An 18,821-nucleotide genomic window follows, 5' to 3' on the forward strand; every position below is an offset into this window, starting at 1 on the left:
TTGAAAGATTTTATTTATTCATTCATGAGAGAGGCAGAGAGAGAGAGAGAGAGAGAGAGAGGCAGAGAGAGAGAGAGGCAGAGACACAGGCAGAGGGAGAAGCAGGCTCCTCGCAGGGAGCCCAATATGGGACTTGATCCCGGGACCCCGGGATCACACCCTGAGCTGAAGGCAGATGTTCATCCACTGAGCCACCCAGGTGCCCCCTTCCTGTTCCTTTTATAAGAGGTGAGGGCCAGGGATCAGATTGCACGTCTAGGCCCTTATTCTGTTGTTCCCACAGTACTTTTAAAACAAAGTAAGTGATAAGTTACATTATTTATGTCACAAGAGAATCCCTGCTCTTCATTCTTGCTGCAGTGAATTGAGTACCTGGTCTGTCCAGCCACTGTCCGGTATCTTGACCCTTGCGTGGCCTACATATTTGATAACAGATCCTAGAATCCTAGAGCTTCTGATGACCTCTTCATAATTTTTTAGAAGAGGACACGGAGGCCTAGAGAAACCTCAGTGACTTGCCAAGATTTAGAATCCAGAACTTCTGCATTTCTCCACCATGACATTTTTTTTTCCTTCACACCCTTCCCTGAACTGCTTAAGAGCAAAAACAGGCTGTTATACATTTTATCTAAAGCCTACAAATATTGCATATCGTAGCAGAAACCAAACAATTAATAATTTTGCTAGTCTCCTTCAACCTGAGCAAAGCTTTCATAGATGTTGTATCTTGAAAAGGCATTTACCGGAAGTTTGAACCTTGGCCCCTAGGTCCTCTTAGTGTAAGTGTCCTAAGAGGCAAGCAGAATGTTTAACATCTCCTTGATCTTGGGGGGGTCCTTTTCAAACATCAGAGTCAGCTCAAGGGGTGAGGTTGGGGGTGGGGGTATTCTCTTGCCATCAGATGGCATGCTTGTGAATGAGGACCTAGTGACAGGGAGGGATCCAGGCTCTGGCTACAGTGAAGCTCCCTGCTGTGCGGTGTTGGGGGGACCTGAGTGGCAGGTGCTTAAAGGAAGAGGACCTGGGTGTGCAGACTTTGACCAGGGATCCCGGTAACCGCCGGAAAAGCAGCGAATGCAAATAGTGCAACGGGAAAGGTGTGCTCCACGCAGGTGATTGAGCAGGCCTGGGGTTCTCCAGGCACGCACCCTACCGGTTCCGTGGTTAAGGCAGAAAGGAGAGGAGCCGGCCCGGCCCCCGGGAGGAAACCGCTCTCAGTTGCAGAGGCAGGAAGGGTCCAAACCACCGGTGAATCCACCCCCCGGCTGAAAAGCCCACAGAAAAGCGAGTGGGTGAGAAGGTAGGATGGGTGATCGGCCTGGCCCTGCCCCCCCAGAGAAGAGCACCCACCCCTGGTGATGGGGGGACATCCCTTTCTTAGCACCGGGGAGCCTGGTGAACCCCTGTTTCCTTGGACGTCCGTGAGAATGCAGGACCCACGTGTGGTACCACTGGCCTCTTTGGGCCACAGGTATTTTTCCGAAATGAGTAGGCCCGGAGCAAAAGGGACCTGAAATTGGTGTTTTCACCTTGGCTTTGGTGCCTTTAAACCCCAAGTGGGCTCATGCCCCTTATAGCCACATGCCTCAGCCCCCAAGGTCAGGCAAGAACAGCGCACCAGCCTGTGGCCGGGATACTTTCTGGCCTTCTCTGCTGGTCGGTCCTCTCTGCCTCCCTTCCAATCCTCTCTGCTCTTTGTGATCCTCCCCGCGCCCCTGAGGATGCTCATCACCCCCCCCCCCTCACTGGGAGCCCTCGGCTCCCCTGCTTTCCAGCTCTGAGAGTCCTCCCCCTGCTCCTCCCCCTGCCCCTGGCTGGCCCCGACGTTGCCCTCCCCCAGTAGCCCAAGCCATCCAAGGCGGCTCCTCCCACCTGCCAGGACTGTGGCACCGTGGGAGATCCTGGTGCTATGGGCGTGGGGTGATGCCAGGGGTGAACGTGGGGTGAACGACTAGGGTTGTCAGGAGGGATGCAGGACACGCCATGGCCTGTCCCTCCTCACGTCGGTCAGGGACCAGTCCTGTGCGTGGAGGGTGGCGGGCCTGGTTCTCTGTTCACTTCTGCTCCCCGTCTCTACCCAACTCCAGTCACCTTGCACCTGTCATTCCGTTTTGGGCCATCTCTTTGTACTCCCCACGCCCACCCTCGATGATCTTATGAACACGGCTGGTTACCACCCCTCACCCCCCTGCATTGCCTACGGTGTGCTGCGGAGGACATTGGTGGCCCTGACACCGGCCACCACCCCTGGCTTGATCTCCAGGACGTTTCAGTGCCTCCCACTGGTCCACATATGCATCTAAACCTGTTCTTCCTCTTCTCTTCTGTTGGCACCCCGTCTCCCCATCACCTAAGCCAAAAACAGGGGTCCTCTCTTCTCTTCCTCTCACTCCTTTGCTGCCCAGATCCAGCCCAGACCCTTACCCATCAGTCCTAACCCTCACTGCTCCCTGAGGGGTTCCCCCCAAGCGCACATCAGTAGCTCCCCATCAGGGTGGGCTCACCCCCTTAACTGTGACACAGGGGGCCCTGAGGTGATGGTGCCCCCCAGGACCCGTGGCCTCACACCCTGATGCTGCAGCGATTCTGAACGATCCTGTGATACTAAGCACACACCTTACTAGGTCTGGGATAGTTGCTCTTGCGGTTCCCACACCTAATAGACCTCTCTCCTCCTCCACCCCTGGGCTTCACCACGTCACACACATTCTTTAATTTGAGCTTTGGGAATCCTTTTCTGACCCTCCCGCTGCCCCAGTTTCCCCTGTTGGCTGTGCTGGCTCGCTTCTATGGTGATTATCTCTGAGTCCATCTTCCCCACTGGGCCCCCAGCTCCTGCTCTGTATTCCTGGTTCCCAGCCTCTCCCAGGACCATTGGTAGGAGCTCAGTTACCGGTTCATCAATGAAGACAGTTTGAGAAGTGCCTGCTTTGTTACTGATCCTTCTCTCTGCCAGTAATGACTAATGCTCCAGCTTTTATTTCCCTGTCCTTTGGTTCCCTTCTGTCAATTAGTTCATCATCATTAGGCCAACGCTGGAATACACTTAAGGAGCTGTTTTTTTTTTTTTTTTTTAAACTGTGTTTCAGTGAAGTCTTTCTAATTTTGGGATTTTAAACTGACTTCCAAATGGCTGATCATTGTACGAGGCTTGAAAACTGTGAACTGTCTCCAGTACTGAAACATGTTTTGTATGATTTTGTAGTATCGAGCCCTGGCCCGCAAATAGAAAAGTTATTTTGTTTTTAAGGACTAAGTACAAATTTGCACCGTGCCAAGGAATTGGTTTTTGAGTCCACGGACACAGGACTAGGGCAGTGAAAGACTTAAGACAGTAGGAGATCGTGTCAATTATTAGTATTTACCTCCTGTCTGACCCGAGTAGATTTTCACAATGAGCTCTTTCTGGGTAAGTGCTTTAATCTCTGTATTACAAGGTTAGAGATACATCTGAACTCCCCCTTACCCAGAAAATCCTTTGGAAACAGCAGAGTTGTGAATCTGGAATCCTGTGATGCAGTCGGGGACTGTTTAAACTCGTCCATGGAGGTGCTGTTGAAAGTTAGGGATTGGGGTGGTGTGTTTGGGAGGATGTGGCTGGAAGGTAGTTAAGTTTCTCGGAAAGCTCATGTTTTTCCACCAGAATTTTTCTTTTACTTTCCATGTTATGATAGATAATATAAAAGCGTTTAAAAAATGATTTGTCCCTGCAAGAAATGGACCTCCCAGAAGACGGGGTGAAAGCACCCGAGATCCCGAGAAGCACTCCTCTGTAGGATGGTGTTCCAAATTACCTTCCCCTGCCCCGCACCTCCCTAGTTAATATATGTAGTAACTCTGTCACCATGCACTTATTGTCCCCTTCCGTATTTCTGGTGCTCTGTGAGGCTTTGGGGATGGAGATAGACACAGACTTTGCTTTGGATTCTGAGAGCTTACCGTTTGAGGGTGAGGTAGGAGCAGGAGGGGGGGGTGCTTGTAGGGAGGAGCTTTTCCTGACTACCACACACCTCTGCACTCAGAGAGCTTTGCCTTTGCCTTTCCCCTCTTTGATTACACATAAACATGGACACATGCAAATGGACCAAGTCTTACTGGCCCAGCTCTCAGGGCCCCCATCCCTCTGGACATTTTCGTGGTGCTCTAGTCCGAAGAGTAGCCGCTCCCTTTGAGTCCTGGAACGTGTTCATCCCCTTTCCATATTTTTATTTCATTTGTATTGCATTTGTCTCTGAGCTCCTCCATCAGCATCTGGTTCACTACTGTTTTAATGATTATGCAACAGATGCATGGTGAAGCCAAAGATTTTAGTGCTTATGGTAGCATGAACTCACCACAGTAGAGTGGAGGCCATTCTGGGATCCTCCGTTGCATGGCTTCCTTCACTCTGTAAGGGTGATCCAGAGTGGATTTACAGTGCCGCCCCCCACCCCCTCTCTGGGCAAGAGCATTTTTTTTTTTTCAGATTTGTTTGGTTTTCACTGAGCTCATACTCTCTCTCCTCCCACCCCAGCTTTATTCTATTTCCAGTATCATCTACTTGTTTTTAAAGCCTCATGGGTGTTGTGGGCAATTACTATGATCCTTCCATCTTGGTTTTTATCCAGTTTATTCCTGTGGGGATCTAAAAGTATGTCAGAAACAGTAGGATATACAAATCATGAGCTTTTTTTTTTTTTTTTTCCTGAATCACAAATTGTGGTTAAATAGTGCATCAGAAAGGATGAATTCCTACCATTTACTTCGACGTGGATGGAACTGGAGGGTATTATGCTGAGTGAAGTAAGTTGGTCGGAGAAGAACAAACATTATATGATTTCACTCATACATGGAATATAAGAAATAGTGAAAAGGACTATAAGGGAAAGTGAGCGGGGGGAAAAATTAGAGAGGGAGACAGACCATGAGAGACTCTGAACTCTGGAAACAAAGGGTTGCGGAAGGGGAGGTGGGTGGAGGGATGGGGTAACTGGGTGACGGACACTGAGGAGGGCACTTGATGGGATGAGCACTGGGCATTATATATTGGCAAACTGAATTTAAATAGAATATTTAAATAAATAGTACATGAACTAAAGAGTAGTTGGACTACAATGGAGCTTGGAGCTTTGTCTTTTCTATAGGTCCCTTTCTACTTCCTCAAAACCAAAATAGGCCTCTCTACGTGGGTTTTCCTCCCTGCCGTTATTTTACCTGGTTCCTTATATTTGTGTCCAAAGGAGAAAAGGTTTTGAAATGACTTCCTTACTTTTAACTCCGGCTATAAATCCAGTCTTTGCAGCTTAGACATTTGTGAAGTGCACAGACCCCTTAGGGCGGAGGGATCTTTGGGACAACATTTGCAATAATGGGTGGTCCAGCTACGGCGGAGCTGACCAGGGAGCGCCTTGCACTCAAGCAGGTGGCTCTTACACTGGTCATCGAGAACATTCTATAGGACCAGTGCAGCCTGGACTCTCAATTAGTCTTTTAATCGACAGATGGCAAAGATGACAGGTGTATCTTGAATAGTTTATTTTCCCTTAAGAAAGATGGACAGCTGTGTTCATTTTGATGGAGAAGCAAAACCTTTTCTTTGAGTTTTGGTTGACTTTGAGTTTGGGATGAGGGGCGGGAGTTCTCACCACACACCACACCCAGAATGCAAGCCAGGTCTGCAGTTTCTAACTTCAGTTTCCTTTAGTGTAGTGTTTATGAAATAGCACTTGGGATAAAGAGCCCCCCCTCCCCTTGGTGGTAAGCACCCCCCCCCCAGGCTTCTCATGTTTCAATCCCATTTAATTGGACACTCCTTTTAGTTGAGTCACCCTTTGAGGGTTTCTTTGTTACCAGAGAATCAACAGCTCTTTTTCAGCGTACACACACACACACACACACTCCTATTTCATCAATTTTCATAATATGCACTTAATCTGTATATATAATACGCCACAAGTCTAGCTTCTGTAGACAGTTTGAGAATAAGACCATGTGACTCTGATGGTGCAAGCAGGAGAGCAGAGGTGCCAGAGAGAAGAACCTCACAGTCTTGAGCACTCAAAGTCCCCTGGTTTAAAACTTAGAGCTTATTCAGCCCAGAAAGTTGAAAGCACTTTTATGAATGCCTGCTTTGTGTCAGGTAGCGGAGAGATGGGAACCAAGATGGTATGCTTGCCCGCAAGCACAACTGTGTGGGACAAATACAAATAATGACAACAATTAATTTTTTTAGATGGTGTGATTTAAAACAAAGGCAGGGGGCTCACTGAGGCCAATACCAGAGGTCAGAGGAGTCAGCTAAGAAAGAGCCAGGAGAGCAGAGCAGCTTTGAGGCTCACCAGGGCTTTGAAGAATTGTTTTTTGTTTAATGTTAGGGTTTTTAAATTTATTTTAAATTTTTAAAATTTTTCTTAAAGATTTTATTTATTTATTCATGGGAGACACAGAGAGACAGAGACACAGGCAGAGGGAGAAGCTGGCTCCTCGCAGGGAACCCGATGTGGGACTCGATCCCAGACCCTGGGATCACAATCTGAGCCAAAGGCAGACGCTCAACCACTGAGTCACCCAGGTGCCCCTAGGGTTTTTTTTTTTATTGTGGTAAAATACACACAATACAAAATGTACCATTTCTAAATGTCCAGTTCAGTGCCATTAGGTGTATTCACAATGTTGTGAATGGAAATTCTGTACCCATTAGCCCCATTAACTTTCCATTCCTCCCTCCCCCTGACTCTTGGTGTCTACATTCTACTTTCTGTTTCTACAGATTTGTGTACTCGAGGTGTCTCACGTAAGTAGAATCATACGACATTTGTTCTTTTGTTTCTGGCTAATTTCACGCTGCAGGATGTTTTTGAAGTTCGCGGATGTGGTAGTCTGTGTCAGAATTTCCTTCCTTTTCATGGCCAAATAATATTCCATTGCACGATCTTGCCACTTGTCCATCCATTGACCTGAGGATGGGCACTTGGGTTGTTTCCACCTTTTGGCTATCGTAGATAATGCTGCTGTGTACATGAGCGTGCAAATATCTGTTTGCATCCCTACTTTCTCGGTTCTCTTGGATATGGTTGGATTTTACATGAGCGAAAGGGGTTATAGAGGGTATGTTGGCATTTATCGTGATATTGTTAAACTCTTGCAACCTTATTGACTGTTCATAAATGCTCCTTTTCTCCCTTATTCTTGTTCTTTGAGAGCACGGACTGCCTTCAAGGTTCAGCCCTTAGCCAGGTACCTGGGATAAATATATCAATATTTGATTAGTTCCTGGAATTCTTAGTCCAGAACCATCATATGCTCTAGTAGTTGGCCCCCAGAATGGTAGGTTTTGCCATCTATCTTGTTTTCTTTTTTTTCTGGCTCATTAATTAACATGTGCTCAGGGAATAGAAAACAACTCTTAAATTAGCCTTAGCCAAACATGATTAGAGAAGTACATTTTCTAATGCAGAGACTCCTAATGTAGATAAAACCCAATTCAACAAACATTTGTTGAGAACTTGCTATGTACCAGACACCTTTTTAAAATGTGTAATTTCAGGGCAATTTCTAAGCTCAGTTGGAATACCTTATTGGTATTGAATTTTAAATATAATAAGGGTAGGTACATACTTTTTAACATGAATCTCTAGTCTTTATTCTAAGAGCTTCATAACAACATTCAAGATAGTTTGGGAAAAAGAGAATAAATAATACCTAGAGTCCCATTCTAATATAAGTTCTATTTTCATTTTATAGGATGAGTTTGAGGGTTGAACTTATAAGTAATTTACTTTGAAAATAAAACCCTTAATCTTTTGGTGCCAATTATCTTAAAATTTATTCTCTAAAGCTCTAGAGGTAAAGCAGAAACCAATGACCTCAAGTTCGGAGGACTCTTTTTTAGAAGCATCCATAGCAGTTTAATGGATGCATAGAACCCCACTCCCTTTTCTTAGTGGAACACCAGAAATGACATCTGTCCTCTTTTGGGGATAGGTCAGTGGACTGTTGACACCCGTTACAGGGGCTAGGTATTTAGGAATCTGTCCTTCCTCCGATCTTTTCTATGTTCAGGGATTGAAGGGTATGTTTTTATGGCTTTGCCAGGGGGAAAATACAATTTAGGATCCTTGGAGTTAGGTGGAGGAGGTAAGACTTAGATTTAGAACACGGTGAGCATCAGAACAAACGGATGGGTGATGGTGCTGGACATGTTGGATGGAGTTAGTGAGGGCAGGTGATCGTGGTTAGGGACCAATGCCTGTGGAAAACAGGGCTTTCCACATGGCAAGAAGGTGAATTGGTGGAGTAGATGTGTTCTGGGGTTGGGAATGGGGGCAGGAAGATGGGCCCACGAAGGGATGGAATTGTTTATAGGCTCCTTAGCCCGCCAGCCTAAGACTGTCTTACTGGAGAGGGAGGTAAAAGTCCAGAGGAAGCAGCTAGAAACCAAGTCCCATGCAGGTGCTTTGTAAGCTATCCATGAGGTCAGTGTTAGCTGCTGCTGCCTCTGACAGGGTTTTTGAAGCTGGGACTGGGGTTGTTGAAGGACAGTTTTTTTTTTTTTTTTTTTTTGGCCTGATGGATCTCAGGGCCATGAGGTTTGATGAGTTGGGAGTTTGATGAGCTGGAAGCACAGAAATCTCCTAGGAGAAGATGTCATCTGTCTGGGTGGTAGTAGGTGGCTAGTCTGGGGTGGGGCAGCAGGAGAGGAAAGGCAGGCAAGGATGAGAGGCAGAGGCTCCAAAGGAGGAGATGGCTGGGATTTGCTGCCAAGGAGGCAGAAGTCAGGCAGGAACCCATTTGGGAAATGATGGAACCGTTTACATTCATGGGAAGTGAGTGAGTCAGGACTGACTGGAGGGGTGATAAGAGGTTCTGTTTCTAGAATAATTGTGTCTAACATTTATTATGTATTTTCTACGTAATAGAAACAGTTCTGAGTGCTTTGTATGACAGCCTTATGAAATAGGTTCTGTTGCTGTCCCTACTTTGCAAATGAGGAAACCAAGACAGAATTGATTAGTAACTCGCCTCAGGATCACACACTTAACTCCTTGGCAGAGCCAGGATGCAAATCTAGAGTCTTAACTCCAGAGCCAAGCTCTTACTGAGTATGCTCGACCATCTCAGTGTGAAAGCCAACATCTTCAAAGTGCCCTGTCCTGTCTTAAGCTCTTTGCATGGATTTGTCACATTTGATTCCCATAAGGACTCTATGAGATGAGGGTATTTTTATCATTTTCCAGATCTGGAAACTTGGTCACAGAGAAGTAGAGTGGCCTGCCTTTGAGGTCACGCAGCGAGGCTTAGCTTCCATTGGTTACGGTCCTTCTCCAGAAGTTGGCGATGGTTATTCAGCTGGATTGTCATAATACCTATGGCCCTTAAGATCCCCTCCCGAGAAAGCTAAATTGATTGAAGTGTTTTGAAGTATAAATTCTTTAAGGATTTTTGGATTAAATTTTCTGTCAACGTCACTGCTATTCCCTTGCAACAACTCCCTTTTTAAAAGGGGATAAATAATTGACATAATAGTGTCTCCATTTATTGCTGTGCCCATTTTCATTATTTAACACTGCATATGACTTTGAAAACAATCCCAAGCACTTCGTTTCCTATTCTGGCCCCCTGCATTTAGATGCTGAGCCCAGCAAGGGACAGATGATCTTGCCTATAGCCCTTCATGTGTTATTGGTGCTTAATAATGTTTGATGATTGTAATCGACCTTGTTGTTACCTTCTGCGAATCGAGGTTTGCTGAGTATCTTCAATCTGGGGTGTACTTGGCATGACCTCACGGAGCTGCAATTGAAGCCATGGTTGAAAGGTGCCCAGATGAAATATTGGGTAACAAATTGGAATGGAGACCAGTCATCATCTATGTGCACCTGCAGGGGATGGTTTCACTGCTGCTCTAGAGCATCTTTGGTGTGTCCCTCTCCTCTTCTGTCCTCACGTGTCAACAAGTCTCATCTGGGACTTTCTTTCTTTCTTTTTTTTTTTTTTTTTTTTGATTTTTATTTTATTTATCCATGAGGGACACACAGAGAGAGGCAGAGACACAGGCAGAGGGAGAAGCAGGCTCCATGCAGGGAGCCCGATGTGGGACTCGATCCCGGGTCTCCAGGATCACGCCCTGGGCCAAAGGCAGACGCTCGACCACTGAGCCCCCCAGGCGCCCCTCTTCTGGAACTTTTCACCTCCTTTGACTATAGATCTGTTTCTGTGCCTTCCTGTGCCGTAGCTTCTCACAGAGAGGTCTACGTGTAGAGCCTCTGACCCTGGGAGCACACGGAAATTCCCACTCACCTGAAATTGTTCTCTTGCATTTCCTGCAGTTTCTTTCTCACCAAATAGATTCGGTTTGTTCCCTTGGTCGCTTTTGTTCATCCTCTTGATCTCGCTCAGCATCTGCCCTAGTCCCCACCACCTTCTCTTTGAAACCTTCTGATGTGTTGCCTTCCCCTCCCACCCTCTTCCTTTCTGGTGGTGGTTTTGTTGTTGTAGCTTGTTCATTGTTGTTTGACTTTTAAATCTCAAATCTACACCCTCTTAGCTGGACGAGCTCTTCAAGATTGGTATTTTGTGTGTGCCTCTTTCTTCCACAAGCCCTCACCCTTGACTATCTGATCCTGCCTTTTTTTTTTTAAGATTTATTTATTTGTTTATTCCTGAGAGACACACAGAGAGAGGCAAGACGTAGGCAGAGGGAAAAGCAGGCTCTCTGCGGGGGAGCCTGATGCGGGACTAGATCCCAGGACCCCAAGATCATGACCTGAGCCAAAGGAGATGCTCAACCCCTGAGCCACCCAGGCGTCCCCTGATCCTGTCTTTTAACTTCACACGTTATTTGCTCTTCCTCCACCATATGAAATGCAGGTCATAAGGTGAGAAGTCCCATCCACTGGCCCGGGAGCCCCTGAGAGCAGGGCTCTTGGCCCTCCTGGCCCCACACGTTTCTGATCATGTCTCCCCACCCCCAGTCATGCCAGACTTGGGGAGAGCTTCCTGGCCTGGCTTACCTGCTGCCTTTGCCTCCCACCTGCTCCTTTCTCCGCCTGGATTGGAGGATTTTTACTCCAACATCAGAACTCAGGTCGCTTCTTGTCTCCGACCTTGTATGTGTGCGGAGGGGATAGATATGCCATTTTGCCTATGACCCTGCGGAAGCGATTGAAAGCTCCCTCCTCCTCCACCTCCCCCCCTGTTGCTCTAGCCTACCTCACCCCGGGACCCTTTCTTCCCACTCACTCACCCAGGTCGAATGTGAGTCAGTCTTTGTAGTTTTAATTACACTAGAACCATTAATGTGTTTTCCCTCTGATGGTATAATAATGCTCCTTTAGTCTCAGATCCTTACTGTCGGTCTTGTTCCTTCTGCCAACCTCTGAGGCCTGGAGCTCTTCACGGAGTTCCTTGAATCTGGAGGATCTCGGTATCTTACTGTGCATGTCACTTCTCTGCTGGAAAATATCGAGTGTCTCTGCACGGTCTGTGTGGTCTCTGTGGTATACATCTACGGCCCGTGTCTGTCTTCTCTTTCACCTCTTCTGATATGGTCAAGGTCCAGCCCACCTCTTCCTTCTTCTTCAGCTTGAAGCCAGAACAGCTGCGTTTCACTTATTGTGACATGTGAGTAGTGCATTCTCTAAACTCTGGGGTGCGTGTAAGAACCAGGTGTTGCACTTATGTGGACGTTTCCCCAGCACCCAGCTCGAAGCTCTTGCAGACCGTGAATAAGGAACAGGTACATTTGCATTCATGCAACAGATGGATGAATGAATGAATGAATGAATGAATGAATGGACTGCCATGAATTTTCTAAGCTTCAAGTTTCATACTCCGAGTCTAAAGTTTGCATCTTTATATTAAGAAGCCTATTTAGGCATTAGTTTGATTAGGCTGCAGCCCAACATATGTCATGAGATATGTCACGGTCTGATTTTTTTTTAAGATTTTATTTATTTATTCATGAGAGATACGGAGAGGGAGAGAGAGAGAGAGAGAGAGAGAGGCAGAGACACAGGCAGAGGGAGAAGCAGGCTCCATGCAGGGGCCTGATGTCTCCAGGATCACGTCCTGGGCTGAAGGTGTGAACCACCCGGGCTGCCCTCATGGTCTGATCTTTAAAATGGGATTTTCATGTGCTGCCTTATTATTTGAGACTCTTAAATAGTTCTCCTTTGGGGGAACATCACCGTATAAGGAGAATTTCACACAAATAACTGAATTCACAGCCAACCCATGTCATGGTCACGTACATTTTGCCAGAAGGGTAACAGGCCAGCAGGTTTTTTTGTTTGTTTCTAATAGTGTGGGGTTTTGTTTTTGTTGTTCCTGAGCAGGGTGTCAGCATGTCAGCACCATTTCGATGGCCCATATTCAGAGTGGAAACGTGACCCAGCTGTGTTTCTCCCCCGGAGAAGGGCCATGCGTGGCATCCCGCAAGGACGGCTTGCCTACCAAGTGTGACCCTCGGGATTAATGGAGAGTTGCAGAAAATGATTTTCTCGATGAAGAACTTAAGAAACTTTAAACAGAACTCTTTCTAACTGTAAATAGTGGGGCAACTTTGTCCTATTTTTATTGTAGAGCGCACAGAAGATGGAAATCAATATCGGAAGAGTCGCTTTATTTCGCCAAGGAAAAGATCGTACTCAACACGATTCTTATTTTTCTTGGCAGGCCCTTCTCAAGCATCTGTGCGTCCGGGGAAACCGTCTTTCCCATCCATCCATCCAGCAAAATCAGAGTTAATAGTCAGTGTCGGCGACGAGCTTAGGCTGACCTGCACCGATCCAGGATTTGTCAAGTGGACTTTTGAGACCCTGCGCCAGCTGAGTGAGAACACACACAACGAATGGATCACAGAGAAGGCAGAGGCGGGCCACACGGGCAATTACACGTGCACCAACAGAGATGGCTTGAGCAGGTCCATTTATGTGTTTGTCAGAGGTAAATGTGTGGCTTTCTTTCATGCTATGCTTTAGAGGACTTAATATCCTGTTCTTAATTATGGGTGACATAGAGATGGCTGAGCCATAGAGAAAATATGGCTAGGTCTAGAAAGCCTAAAACAAAATTTTCTTTGTTGGTCACCCCCCGCCCCCCGCCCCATCTCTTGATCCATCGTGGCTGTGGGTGTGACTTCAGCCGAAGGTGTGTGAGCCTGCGCTGCTCTTCCTAATGAGATTACGATATGGTTAGCCCATTTGTCCTGGCTCTCTGAGTAAACCCTGAGAATAAATGAGGCCCTTTGGGAAAGCTTCATTTTAATGCCTTGAGATCCTAGATGCTCCCACTTAGTAAAAACACTTCAGGGAACGAAAGGCCTCGGGAGGCCCAAACAGACCAACACTTCAAAAAGAATTGACCCACTTCTTAGGGGAGCAAATTCCAGAAAATCAACCCAGTCAGCTAAATCACCCCATGTCCCTCTTAGGTTCTTTAATAGTTGTCAGTTGATTCGTTTAAAAAAAAAAAAAGAAGAAGAAAGAAAAGAAAAAGAAACAAAGAACCAAATCAAAATGGTGACCTTTTTGGAAACAGAAGAAAACTACGATTGTTGGATTTCCGCACCTCATTTCCTATGATAAACTCGGTGATTCGCCTGTGTTTGCTGAACATCCTTGTCAAGAGGAGGTTTGCTAATATATGGGAGGCAGGAGGCTCTTTCTGTTGATGTAAAAACAAGGACTTTGAGCTTTAGGAGACGCATCCTCAGGTCCTAGGAGGAAGAATAGGGTCCCGGTTCTGGCTCTGAGTTTCTGTCCAGTGAACACGGGACTACGTAGGAGGCCTCATCCACAGTATTGTGGGGGAATAATGAATACGTCTGTCCTAGATTGCAGGTCTGAGGGACCTCAGGAGTCTCGGTTTCTCACCGGAACCCTGAGAGTCTCCTGCTCTGTCTTCCTGGTGTAATTGTCGTCGTTCAGGAGACCAGAATCGTGCAAATTCTGGCTCTCTCAAGGGTTCATCAAGTAGACTCCCCTTGTGTTCGCTGTAGGGAAGGTTGCCTCTCCTTAGTGTATCTGTTATTCTCCTACGTGGGTAAACTGAGACCTACCCATGGATAAGGCACAGCTTAGCCTCCGGGTATGTCTCTAATTGTGGAGGTATCCTGTGTGCTGGTCGTTGGAATTCGAGAAGATACTCTAATTTCCAGGTGGTAATGAAGTCTCCTTCTGCATATGAATACAGTGGGTAGATGACTGAGGAAATGGGGGGAAGCTAGTAGCCAAGTCAGTCTCGCAGAGTTCATGGATTTTTTTTTTCTTTTAGAAGGGAAGTCTTCCTCAGTAAGTCAGAGCTATCAGAGCTACACTAAACTGCTGATTTGAGATGTTTTGGATACTTGAGTAGTTTACGTTACAGCAGGGAAGGAGATTGGGGCATTGTAGGAGCCGGGTTCCAGCAACTGAGAGAGAGTAGATGGAATGATAACCAGCGACGGCTTCGGACCTCAGTTCTATCCTCATGAGGTGCTTTATTCAGAGAACAGAGGAGTGAGGCTGGGACATGCGTAATTACTCATCCTAGAATCTTTTTTTTCCCTAAAATTAAATGGTAAATCTATTTCACCAATGTCAAATTGATTTTTTGTGGGACACCAAATTCCAAGTGGAATGGACAATGAATAAAGAAATTTTTTGAAATTTATTTTATTTTTATTTATTTTTGTATATTTTTTTATTGGAGTTCGATTTGCCGACCTATAGTATAAAACCCAGTGCTCATCCCATCCAGTGCCCCCCCTCAGTGCCCTTTAAAAAAAAAAAACAAACAACATTTTAAACATGATCTGTTGGCCCAACCGTCTGTCTGTATTAGCTTTACACGGTAGGGGTGGCCGCATATTGTGTGCACAGAATGAGGTTTGTCGTTGCTTATAGGAGGTCCCAGTCTGCCCGAGGCTTTCCCAGGCCACACCTGGTGTCCTGGCGTAATTATTAATAGCACTGCCCTTCACTCACAAGCGTCCTGGTTCGGATGATGAAGTATTTGCCACAGCATTCCCGAAACTCCTAAGACCCCCCTTGGGAATATGGCTTCATTGGATTTCCAGAAGTTTATGTTTATCCATATCTTTCAAGAAATAGGAAGAGTGGGGCCCCTGATGACATTTGTACAGGGTGGCCGGCTGATGGTCTCCCAGGCTCTGTGCAGAAGCTGAAAGGTCCTGGCCACGGGGAGTTCTGGAAAGGCCCCCGCCCCACCACCAGAAGGATAGAGAAAGATCAGCTTTCCCTGACCCTAATGGGTATCATCACACAGCCTTAGTCTTGGCCCATGCTGCTTGAGTATTCCCTGTTGTAGAAGAATAGGAACTATTGCAGTAAAATACCCTCCGAGTTTTAGGGGCTCAAATCGTGGTATCAGTTGGGCAGGGATTTGAGTTCCGCTCAGCCATTTCTGGGCCATGTCACTTTTTTTAGTGTCCGACACGTGGGAAGTGTATGACAAATGTTAACTGTTACTCGATTCGTAGTATTTGGATAAATTCTACTTTTGCTTGCAAAGAAGGAACAAAATGCGGAGTCATCCGTGATCTTTTAAAATGTCCTCGGTGCCTGCTGCCTGCCACTCAGACGACTGATTTTTGATCTGCTTTAGATCCTGCAAAGCTTTTCCTCGTAGACCTTCCGTTGTATGGGAAAGAAGGCAACGATACGCTGGTCCGCTGTCCTCTGACGGACCCAGAAGTGACCAATTACTCCCTCAGGGGGTGCGAGGGGAAGCCTTTTCCCAAGGACTTGACGTTTGTTGCTGATCCCAAGGCTGGCATCACGATCAGAAACGTGAAGCGCGAGTACCATCGGCTCTGCCTGCACTGCTCTGCGGACCAGAAGGGGAGGACGGTGCTGTCCAAGAAATTCACCCTGAAAGTGAGGGCAGGTAGGGGCCCTTTCTCTCTTTCTTGTGGGGAGGCGGAGCATCTGTTGATGGAGGGGTGACTTGTCTCCTCTCCCTGGTCTGTCTTACTCTCTGGCTCTTCATCACTTTCCCCAGCTCCCAACTACTGTCCGTGGCCGGTGAATTCTTTGCTTCGTAGCCCCAAGCCCCACACCCCCAATGCACGGCCGCCGTTGGCCTCCGTTGGCCACCGTTGGCAGGTGCATCTGCCAGAAACCGGTGCGTAGACCCCCAAAGGGACAGCTGTGAAACCTCACAACATCAGGACACCCAGAGTTTCATGACTGCATGAGGTGTGCTTCCGACGGAACCTCACTGGGGAGCTTTGATTCCACTGTTGGGAAAGATTAGCACATACATTATTCACCCCTTGATTTATTGTTGAGAGAGGAATTGAGTTTCTCCTCAGCGATTTGATTTTAATGCATTCCCAGACTTATTCCCAGTCTGAGGAGGAGAGCACCAACAGAGTGTGGCCCTTGTTATCATCGTGGCATTATGTTGATCGAATTCGTAGCCGGAAGATGTCTGGATTTCTGTGTCTCCGAGCTCATCAAATTCCACACCGGGTGACATTCTGCTACGGAGGGGTTTTTATGGAGGCTTTTGAAAAAGGGTGCTCATTGGGATTAAGGAAAGTTCGACTATTTAAAAATGGAGATTTTTCAGAAATGAGCAAGCTATTATTACTACGGCACATGGGAAAGATGCCTGTTTGGTTGAAAGACTGTAAGTAGTCGTAGGTCACGTCCTCATGAAACCATCAAGGTTAAAGCCACTTTCCCTGTGCCAGGGCTTCTCCCTGTTTCAAAATAGCTTTGGCCAGGAGCATTATCATCTCAAAGCAGACATTCCTATTTTTGTCGCTCAATATTAATGAATTTGCTTGAAGGATGCAAGATTGGATTGCTGATGTCTTCAGATAGGCAAGTAATACAGATTGATCAGTACTTGAGATTTCATTTAAAAGATGCCCAAATAGGTCGGGTGCATTCGAGGAAAAGCAGTAGGTGACAATGGCATATGATCGTGGAAGAAATAATTTGAGGGCCACGTTTCTTCTTGTTCTAGCCTTCAGAGCTGTACCCGTCGTGTCAGTGTCCAAAACAAGCTCTCTCCTGAAGGAAGGGGAAGCCTTCTCCGTGACGTGCTTTATAAAAGATGTGTCTAGTTTCGTGGACTCGATGTGGCTAAAGGAAAACAGCCAGGTAAGTGGCTTGTTTCCTTTGTTTTTCTCAATACATTGTTCTCTCTGTGGGGGACATTTTAAGGTTTTCCCCTTAAAACAGTCCATTGATTATCCTGGGGATGGCTCCGCTGGTGTGTCTGTCTGAGGCGGGGCTGTCTGGGCGTATGTCGAGATGCACATTGCCCCCTTCCGTAACACCATATGTGGATGTGTGTATTCATTATTAGCGACAAATACGTGTCATTTTGTAAATTTATTTTGAGAAGACCGAAGAGAGAACTTCAGACTCCTCCTGTTCTATACCGTGTGCTGTTTCTTTGACTTTTGTAGGGAAAATTTTAAGAACACTTCTTGTTAGCCACGTACGTTAACCTTGAGTTTTAAGACTCTTAAAATTATCCAGGCCAGATGATTTAAAATATTGGGAAAAGTCGTCAATTTTTCCCCCCTTCCATATTTAAAAACAGTCAATGATCTCAGATACTAACCGGGGCGCTCCCTCCTTTCCCACAAAGTGGCCTATCCATTTGAGAGCTGTGTTTCCTTTTTTCTTGATCTGACTTCTCCCCTCTGAGGCTGGTTACCTGAGATCAAGTTGCTAATGGTTTTCTATTTGTTTTAGTCACTGTTCATAAAATGGTTATCTTTAATCTGAAACATTTGGACATGTTTAAGTTCTCATTCATTTAACAAATGCATATTGAATGTCTCCTATATGTCAGATACTGTGGAAGGCGTATCTTAAGTAAATTTCAGCCAGTTATATGAAGTTTTCCCCCCCCCTAAATAATCATTAATAGCAAGGTCTTTCAAATTCTAATTTCCCAAATATGTTGCTTTAAAATTCCCATCCACCGAATTTTCAGTAATTTTTATTTGCATAATCTTGGCCATCTAAGGTAATTTGCTATCACAGTGGTTTTTCTTCAGAACACATGTATGCATTGCATGGGAGAAAAGATATATTTTCCTCCTCCTCTTCCTCCTCTTCTTCTTCCTTCTCATGCTCTGTATTCAACATGGCCAATTTCATGCCTCTTTAAAGAATTCTTTGCTCCATAAGTAACCATGGTGATTAGCATAATGCAAAGTACTATGATGGTATTCGCGTAGACTTGTGATGGATGACACCTTGCTGATGAAGCCTGCCATTGACTAGAGACTGGATCGTACTAGAGTCTTGTTCTCTCAGACCAGTGGCTTAAAGAAACAAGTTTTAGTTTCCATATCATATAATTTAATAAAAACAATAGCTTATGTATGGATTTTTGACTGACCCTACGGAACGCAATCCTATATTAATTGGCTTTCCATAATCCTTGATTTCAGATGAGAGAACAGTTTAGACCATGTGTGTATTTGAGCCTCTGCATAACTTGAAAATCAGCCTTTTTTCATGAGAAATTCAATTGCCCCAGGCAGTTTTGTTCTGAACCACTTTTCCCAGGAGTCCTGCGTGCCATTCCCAATTAATCCACTGGCGCTGCTAGATAAGCTTTCAGTGTTGGGAGCTCTTTGGGGAAATCCCAGTGTGCACCTCAAGGGTTAAGGAAAACCAAATCACATGCAAACAATATGTAATGTGTGACTTGCAGATGGGGCTCGTGGCTCCATGCCAAGGTTCAGCCGTGAATCTTTTGTTGATATCCTTTGGCTTCATTGGGAATACTTAGCACTGTGAGCGCTATGAAATTATCTTAAAAATTCCTGGTATTTGATTCTGACCGTTTAGAATAAGTTTAAAACT

At 46.0% G+C, this 18,821-nt stretch overlaps 1 protein-coding gene across 1 annotated transcript in view; it reads left to right on the forward strand.

Moving 5' to 3' along the window:
* Nucleotides 1–18,821, forward strand: part of LOC129517366 (mast/stem cell growth factor receptor Kit-like) — a gene marked incomplete at its 3' end in the record, with an annotated part of 76,778 nt that overhangs the window by 23,463 nt on the left and 34,494 nt on the right. Inside the window, exons 2-4 of the mRNA XM_055337190.1 lie at nucleotides 12,655–12,924; nucleotides 15,586–15,867; nucleotides 16,957–17,093. Of these exons, the coding sequence (XP_055193165.1) occupies nucleotides 12,655–12,924; nucleotides 15,586–15,867; nucleotides 16,957–17,093 (689 nt within the window). The remainder of the gene's footprint in view (nucleotides 1–12,654; nucleotides 12,925–15,585; nucleotides 15,868–16,956; nucleotides 17,094–18,821) is intronic.

The sequence above is a fragment of the Nyctereutes procyonoides genome, unplaced genomic scaffold (assembly GCF_905146905.1).
Source record: "Nyctereutes procyonoides isolate TBG_1078 unplaced genomic scaffold, NYPRO_anot_genome, whole genome shotgun sequence".
In the NCBI taxonomy this organism is placed as follows: Eukaryota; Metazoa; Chordata; class Mammalia; order Carnivora; family Canidae; genus Nyctereutes; species Nyctereutes procyonoides.